The sequence below is a fragment of the Octodon degus genome, unplaced genomic scaffold (genome assembly GCF_000260255.1).
Source record: "Octodon degus isolate 3935 unplaced genomic scaffold, OctDeg1.0 scaffold00124, whole genome shotgun sequence".
NCBI classification, from domain to species: Eukaryota; Metazoa; Chordata; class Mammalia; order Rodentia; family Octodontidae; genus Octodon; species Octodon degus.
The window spans coordinates 3,338,062-3,346,765 of record NW_004524700.1 but is presented as its reverse complement, the minus strand read 5'-3'; the positions used below and the strand labels follow the sequence as shown (position 1 = coordinate 3,346,765).

Below are 8,704 nucleotides of genomic sequence, written 5' to 3'. Positions count from 1 at the left end.
AAGTATTTTAAGCAGGCAGATACTATATAAATAGGTTTCACATTTAAAAAACAATAGCTCCATGTGAAGACTGGGATGGAGAAGGGTTAGAGTGACAAGAACAGCTCAGGCAAATATGATGGTGGCAGTGACCTGAAGATGCATTTGCAATGTATTTTGTTGGGGAAATGATAAAACTTGATGACGGAATGGATCTTTGTCTACCTCTCTAATTACAGCTCACTCTATGATTCCATTGTTCAGTACACTTTAGCTTTACTCATCTTTTGGTTCCTGAAATTCGCTAAAAACTTTTGCTAACTTCTGGGATGTTGCAGGAGTCATTCTCTCTGGAATGGTTTTCACTCTAATAATTCATTTTATAGAATTTATCTCAAATCTCAGCCCTCAGAGACTCCCTCCTGGATCCTCTAATTTTGATTCCATTTTTTCTTCTTAATAAAAACTAGTTCTACTTTGTCTCCAACTTGTCAGCTTACTGAATATTAGCTTGTTTTTACTGACCAGCACCTTACATCTGAAGAGGACATGAATTATGTTTTCTGTGTTCATTGCACTATATATTATGTTAGTGTTGTGGCAGCAAATATTTACTGAGGAATAAATATATGAGTTCAAAGATTTTATCTGCTCATTTTTGGAAAGTTTTCTTTGTTATCAAAATGACATATCTCAACTAAAAAGCAATGTTTGCATCTCCAATCCACTTTAAACCCAAAAGGCCAGCCAAATAGCTCAGTGGATTAAAATGCCTGCAAGCATTTAATTTATGGGCTGGGTGTTCATCTTCTGGGCCTGCTGAGCCAGCCCTGCCCCTGGGGCACACTGAAACCACGATTGAGACTGGGCATGGTGCGTGCCTGTAATCACAGCTCTTGGGAGGTTGTAAACAGGTGGATCACTAGGAATCCAATCTAATAGTAAGACTCTGAACACCCTGTAGACCCTTCCCTAAAAAAATAAAACAAAATAAAATAAAATAAATGTCTAAGCCCAAAGCAAAATCCCAGGTTAAAAATAACATGGAGGGTAAAAGGTATCACAGGATGAAGCAGCTGATGAAGGAGGCTTGATGCATGTGAATTCTCATTCATTATTGGTAGGGGATAAGGTGCTAGACGCTATGGAGAAGTAATTTGGCAACGTACATATACAGTTTATATGTAAATAAGTTTCTAAAACTGTTTATGTTTGTATTTTCACAAGATGTCTAAAAATACTTAAGCCAAAATGTTGGTAGCAATCAGGTAAGTACTTCTAAAGGGTGAGCTGGCACAACAGAGCAACTACCCTCATAATGCCAAATTATTATTTTTATAATACTAGCAATGAAGATAATAGGAAATAAATATTTTTAGTTTTGCCATAGTAATCCCATTTCTAGGAGCCTATATTAGTAAAATAATATGAGTTGTCGTCATGGTTATGTACAACATTTATTACCTGAGTTCATTAAGAATTGGAAATAATCTAAATGTTCACTAATATAGGGGAATAATTATAGTTTATTCAAATAACGAACTCTTTAACACACATTAGAGTTTTATTTTCCACAATAGTTAACGATATGAAAATGATCGTGCTAGATTGTTATATAAAGTATAAAGCTGTCTTTATAGCATAACTTCAGTTTCTCAGAAAAAGAAAAAAAATAAGATACACGGATAGGAAAAAATACAAAAACTACCTACTTGGGTGCCACTAATAACCATTTTTGGATGGTGTGACTCCATACATTTAGATTAGTCTTTATTTTTTTTTAGTATTTCCTATTTAAACATAATCATAAGATATTTTATAATCAGAAAGCTGCAAATCTTTACTGTAGTTATAAAAACAGTACATTGTTTCCTCCTTTTAACAATTCTTTTTAAATCAGGTTTGATTGGTGCATTTCAGATATACATAACAGTCATGTTCACCATAGAGAACTCGTAACTGTACATGATGTAACCTGAGGTTTTTTTTTCCCATTCCCCCACCCTTCTTTGAATCCCTCCTCCTGTCCCCATTTACAAAAGCTTTATTTCCATGTTTTCCTTCTTTTGTCTTTTTAAAGCTTTTCCCTTTCTGCCTCCCTTTTCCTTTATTCCCCTTCCCATTTGAACCTTTTTTTCCTATTTCACAATATCTATTATACAATTTAGTCCTCATTTATACTTTCAGTTTCTCACACCAAAGAAACAATGTGGTATTTACACACATGTATCTGACTTATTTCACTTAAATAGTATGGACTCAAGGTACATCTATTTTCCTAGAAATATCTTAAGTGTATCCTTCTTTATGGCAGAATAGTACTCCCCATTGTATAAACATACCACATCTTCTTTATCCATTTATTAGTTGATAGGCACTTTTGTTGTTTCCAAGTTTTGGCTTTACAAAATATGCTGCTACAAACATAGGTGTGCATATATTGCTATCATATGATGCTTTTTAACTCTTTTGGGATGACACCCAGGAGGGGAATGGTTGGGTCAAATGGAACCTGTAGGCTTAGTTTTTTGAGGAATCTCCACACTGATTTCCACAGTGGTTGTACCAATTTACACTCCTACCTGTGGTGAAGGGTTTCTTTTTCCCCACAGCCCCATCAGCATTTGTTGTTGGTTGATTTCTTTTCTTCTTTATTTTTTTTTTGGTGGAATCAGCGATTGAACTTAGGCCCTTGTGCTTGCCAGGGAAGTGCTTATTCCACTGAGCCATCTCCCTGGCCCCCTTTTTGGTTGACTTCTTGATAATAGTCATGCTTTCTGGGGTGAGATGGAATCTCAGTGTTGTTTTAATTTGCATTTATCAAATGACCAGTAATGTTGAACAGTTTTTCATATATTTATTTGCCACTTGTATTTCTTCATTTGAGAAGTGTATTTTCATCTCAGATGCCCATTTGTGGATTAACAATTTTATTTATACTCAGTTTTCATGTCAAGTATTTATAAGAGACATGTATCATGTATGGCTTTATGACAGGGATATGTTTTGAGAAATTTATCAGTAGACATTTTTATCATTGTGGCTAACATTATACTGTGTACTTACACAAAGGTTGATGATGTTGCCTAATACCCAACTAGGCTATACAATATGTAGTGAGTATATGTGGCCCATCATTGACCAAAACATTGTTATGTAGCACATGATTAAATATTGACTTACTGAGATAGTAGGTTCCAGTCCTCACTAACTCCTTGGACCTTTCTTTGTTTTGTAAAATAAATAACTAGTATGTATTTAATACTCTGGAAATATCACACTTGCTTTGTACAAACTAATGATGATAATGCCTTAAAAATAAAGTTATCTTCAATTAAATATAGTCCAGGAATAATTATGTTCTCAGTTGAATTAGACTTTTTGGTCTGTCTTTTAGTGTCTTTGTTGAACTACATTAACAAAGATACTGTACCATGTTTTTGTATAAGTTTAGATATATTCCTGGAGAGTATAAACCAGTCCTTTTAAGGGAACATAAACTTCTTTTAGAAAACCTCTAACTATAATATTTAACTTTGAGGCTAGCCAGGGCAACACAGTGTGATCCTGCCTAAAACAAACAAACAAACAAACAAACAAACAAACTCAATAACCACAAATAGCAATCTTACAAGTCACATAAAATCTTATTACATTACCAACATGTTTTAAATATATTCCTTTTTGGTACCAGGAATTGAACTCGGGTCCTCGTGCTTGCCAGGTAGGCACTGTGCTGAGGAGGTACACTGATGGCCTGCTTTACATATATTTTAACAATGGAAATTGCTGTCTAAAATTCTTTCAAGTCAGTAAAGACAGACAACTACAATATTTGCTTTCTGAAATATTCCAAACTTTTAGTCTTTTAAGCAACAAACATGTATATACAAACATGTATACATATGCATGTATATATAAATATAAAAATCCATTTGTTAAGGAATGTGGTTCACTTTCCCACATATTGAACATTTATTTGTATAATACTTGCAACAGTTATATTACCCAGGGGGCTGGGGAGATGGCTCAGTAGGATAAGCGCTTGCCTGGCAAGCACAAGGGCCTGAGTTTAATCCCCAGTTCCGCGCAAAAAAAAAAAAAAATCAGTTATATTACCCAGATAGCTCACATGAGAAATGTGCTTCAATTATAATAGCTTTGTTTGTTTAATTATAAGATGTTTGTGCAATCAAATTCTTTCATGTAAAAAAAGTCATGTTTTAACTCTTCCTTCTCCATAAACGATGTAAGATAAATATTTAAGTTAACAGGAATCATACTACATTTACACATATTCATATTATAAAATGTACTATAAAATAAACAAAATAAAGATACTCTATACATCAGTTCAAATAATTCTAAAATACAAAAATTTTATTGATGGAAATCAATTAACATATTCAGGGAAGAGAATATAAAACATCTGAAATTTTAAAGATGCCCATTTACTACTCAATACAATTGTTTTTATTCATGATCTGCAACTGTCTTACACTATAAAGCAAATCATTAATTTTCATTACAAAGAAAAGCACATAAAAACCTGCACTATTTTAAAATCATTAATATCAGAAAAATTAAAGTAGAGAGAAAAGCTGACATTAGAATTAACTGATAGACTACTATCAGTGCTACTTTAAATTTCTTTCCTATATTATTTCTCAAGCAAAATATCCTTATATGGGAAAAAAGTCATATTGGACTGTATGTGACTGTTTCATGTTATTAATGTAATTACTCAAATTCTGTTTTCTGCCAGGGTATATATTCTACCTTCTGTATGTGGACTGTCCTTGATACACCAAGGAGGCATCAAGCACGTAAACAATAGTCAGAGGAGAGAATAACGATGAGGCCATGACAGGCCAAAACCAATATACAACTGACTTTTGATTAATTTCAAGCTAAAGTGTTCCTAACATTTGCTACTTGCTCACAGAACTAGACAAAGTATACTGTATATTAGAACCTCAGAACTCTTAACATTGATTTTCCTTGGTTATCATTTGTCTAAGAAGTGGTAAATCACCTAATTTAAAGAAAGCAAGTCACTGAATCTTCCAGAAAACATAGCGAGATAATTTCTCTTCAATGCAAAATAATGGGGTGGCAGGAGTGTGATGGAAAAACCGGTCTTCAAAAACATCACGTAAGGGAATCCAGCTGTGCTTGAATAGTTTCTAGCTATGTATAAATAAAATAAAATAAAACAGAAAGTTGGTGAGGAGGGAAGAAAAGTCCTATGAGCTGCTATTTAGAAAAATGCAATAAAAGGGAAACTATGCATATTAAATCTACTCAGCAATAAAATGGTGCTTAGAATATTTTTTATGTGAAGATGTTAGAACTTATGCTTGCACTTTATTTTTCAAATTTATAAAATAGAACTTCTAAATACTATTTTAAGTATATCCAGCTGTTTCATTTAAAATTATTACTACACAATAAGATTTTACAGTTGTGTGGGGGAGGTAGTACATTTTCCTGAATTATAAAATCAGGATTTGGAAAGAAACATGAAAAATACTCAAAGATAAAGTTTTAAAGAGCTGGCATCTTCATTTCCATGTTTCCTTTTACTCTTGGGCCCAGAAATTAAAGTATTTCACATGATCTATATTTAAAGTGTCACTGTAGCTAGATATCACACAATGTGCCACTTAATGCTTTACCTTAAAGCAACAATCATATTGGCTTAATTAAAAGTTTTCATTTTCTTCCTGATTTAGCTGTGTAAATTCTTTTCATCATGGCTATGATTCCAACAGTGACATATACAAAAAATTTTAAAGAACCTAGCTTCAAAATAGGGTTCATATTTAGAAACAAAAATTTATAAAATGAAGGAAACATTAAAAAAATCCCTACATATCAGAAAATTATTTTAAATATACAGACCTTGTTATAGAAATCAAATAATTCTTTGTGACTGAATTCCACAAGAACTTTCTCCAGGTTCTACAAATTAGAAAAATAAGGAAAAAGAATTTAGTTAAATACAATTTATATTCCCTTTTTTCTTTCCACTAGTCAGTACATGCCATAATGTTATTGAGTGGTTTCAAATCCTTTTACCCAGTCTAGGGAATCCCATAATTCCTATAATTCACAAATGCCCTTAATACCATTCCACTTTAGCAAAAGGTTTCAATTCTACAGGGACATCTGTTCTTTAAGTTGATTCACAAAGGTTAATAAAATATATAGCAGCAAGAGAACAATTTTATTATTTGTTCAAGAGAGTATAAGATCATTTTTCTCAGTAGTCCATCTGAAGTCTAGTAAATACCACTGTATAAAGACACTAGAAGCTCTGGTGATGTAGCTCAGTGACACAATCACCAGCTTGGCAAGCACTAGGTCCAGTTCAATTCCCAGTACAAAAAAAAAAAAAAAAGATACTGAAGGCAGCATATCTGACTGAAATCATCCAGCCATTAAGGTTCAGTTACTGCCTTTAAGCACTAGCCTCACAGTTAGGATCTGGAAATGCTGAGACTATACAGCCTCAGCAAGTGTGTTCATTGTTAACTCATTCAAGTTAACAATGAAAGCCAGGTTTTAAAACAATCTCTTTGTTTCAAGTCACGTGCATTGGAGAAACCTTCATGAATGCAATGGTTGGTAAGTAATAGTAGTGAGTATGTATGATGGTGTTACACTAACCCCAACCTAACTGAACCCACCCTGCTTCAGTTGATCTGCAATCTGAGGAAACAATTAGAACCAGTTGCCAAAGACTGACAAAATGTATTTATTTTCTTCAAGGTCTATCTGGAGAATTGAAAGTTAATGAAGATGGAATGCTAGAAATGTTTCCCTGACCTGATCTTACTCTTGTGCTCACATGGCATAAAATGGGCACTGTAAAGAAGCTAGAAATTGCTTTAATAGGGGTTACTTCATGCACTTGATCATGGTCATTTTTAACATCATATTAATTCTAGCTTTCAGTTTCTACAGTTTTTTTTTTTTTTGATCTGTTTTAATGATTTCGATTTCTGTTGACAAAGCCAACATTTTCAAACCAACTTATCTCTAGCTAACCCCAGGAAAGTTAAAGTGCTATGATCAGAAATAGCATTTTCATCCTCTTGAAGCCTAAGCATACAGCATCAAAGTTCACAAATGTTTTCTCTCATCCATCCATCCACCCATCCACCCATCCATCCACCCATCCATCCCTCCATCCACCCATCTAAGTATGGAAGCTTTATAAATTAAAAAGCATTTAACTATCAAGCCTCATCCTTTAAGAACGATATAAAATTACTAAGCCTACAAGCTGTACTAGAAAAATTAGTTGGTATATTAGAAAAATACCTGATCATCACATTATCATTAAGCTTCTAAAGTTTTAATCATCATGATCTACCTAAGTCCTCCCATCAGTTAAAAGGAGATAATAGATTCAGGTTTACCTCTAAGCTCTAGGGAAGGCGAGACAAGTTCACTATACTCATCTATGCCAAAAGTTAGGAAGGAATGAAAGTTGAATCATTATGTTAACAATTCATTTGCTGAAAGTTACAGTCAAGCCAAGTGGTTTGCTACATTTTGTTTTGCATTATCTCAAAGTGATATTGTTTAAAATGTTACACTGAGAAAAGAAAAGGAATATAACCATGAAAACACACTTCTTATAGTAGAAACAGGGGCATGGGCAAGATGGTAGACTAGGAAGCAGTAAACTTGCCTTTCCACAAAGATACCAAGTTAAAAATCTATGGGACGGAATAGATCTGTGAGAATGTCAGACAGCAACTGCAAGGTTCTAGGCACCTAGATAATTGTAAAACCAAGAAGAGATTCCAATGAATAGGTGGAAGGCATTTTGCAGCATTCAGTGCATGTGTGTGCTTCTCCCTCTACGCGCAATACTGAAGCAACCAGGAGGAAAGGCTACATACCAGGGCTCCTCCCTGAATACAGAATAAAAGAATAAATCATGTGTACAATGTGCTGGATTGACTTGGGACTGCCCAAGAAACTGGGGTTACTTCCTTGCTTGACTGGGAGCATTCACAGGATCAGCAACAGGTTTTGAAAAGCTCTGACTACAGGGGAACGCAGTATCAAAGCTGAAGTTTTGAGGGTAATTCCAGGAAAGTCAGGTATCAAGAAAAGTTTGAGAGGTCCTAGGATCACCAGCTGGGTTGACTAGTAAGGGTCTGCCCCAAACACAAATCCAGTACATAAAGACTGAGAAAGGTGACTATTTACAAGAACACTCAAATCCCATGAAAAATGACAAGGGATAAAGAAAATAAAACATGGCACAATCAAATGAACAAAATAAAATGCCTGAAACTCACACTAAAAAACCCACAAAACTATGACCAACCTGACAAAGAATTTAAAATAATCATCATAAAGATGCTCAATGAGTTAAAAGAAAAAAAATACACACACATGTATATTATTAAATTCAATAAGATAATATATGAACAAAATACAAATAACAAAGAGAAAGAAACTACTAAAAAAAATCATTCTGGACCTGAAAAAAATAAATAACTGAACTGAAAGATTTATTAGAGGGATTAAACAACAGATTTAACTAAGTAGAATAAAGAATCAATGAATTTTCAATAGTGGATGGAGCCACCAACGGCCTGTAGAGCAACATGCCTAAGTTTTATTGTGACTACTGTGATACGTATCTCACCCATGACTCTCTGTCTGTGAGAAAGACACATTGCAGTGGCAGGAAACATTA

General features: G+C 33.9%; 1 protein-coding gene across 1 annotated transcript in view; it reads right to left on the bottom strand.

The window, feature by feature from the left end:
- Nucleotides 1-4,878: 4,878 nt before the first annotated feature.
- Nucleotides 4,879-8,704, bottom strand: part of Commd10 (COMM domain containing 10) — a 204,353-nt gene continuing 200,527 nt past the window's right edge. The window contains exons 5-6 of the mRNA XM_023700568.1: nucleotides 5,884-5,943; nucleotides 4,879-5,165 (exon numbers count right to left, since the gene is read on the bottom strand). Of these exons, the coding sequence (XP_023556336.1) occupies nucleotides 5,034-5,165; nucleotides 5,884-5,943 (192 nt within the window). The 3' untranslated portion in view covers nucleotides 4,879-5,033. The remainder of the gene's footprint in view (nucleotides 5,166-5,883; nucleotides 5,944-8,704) is intronic.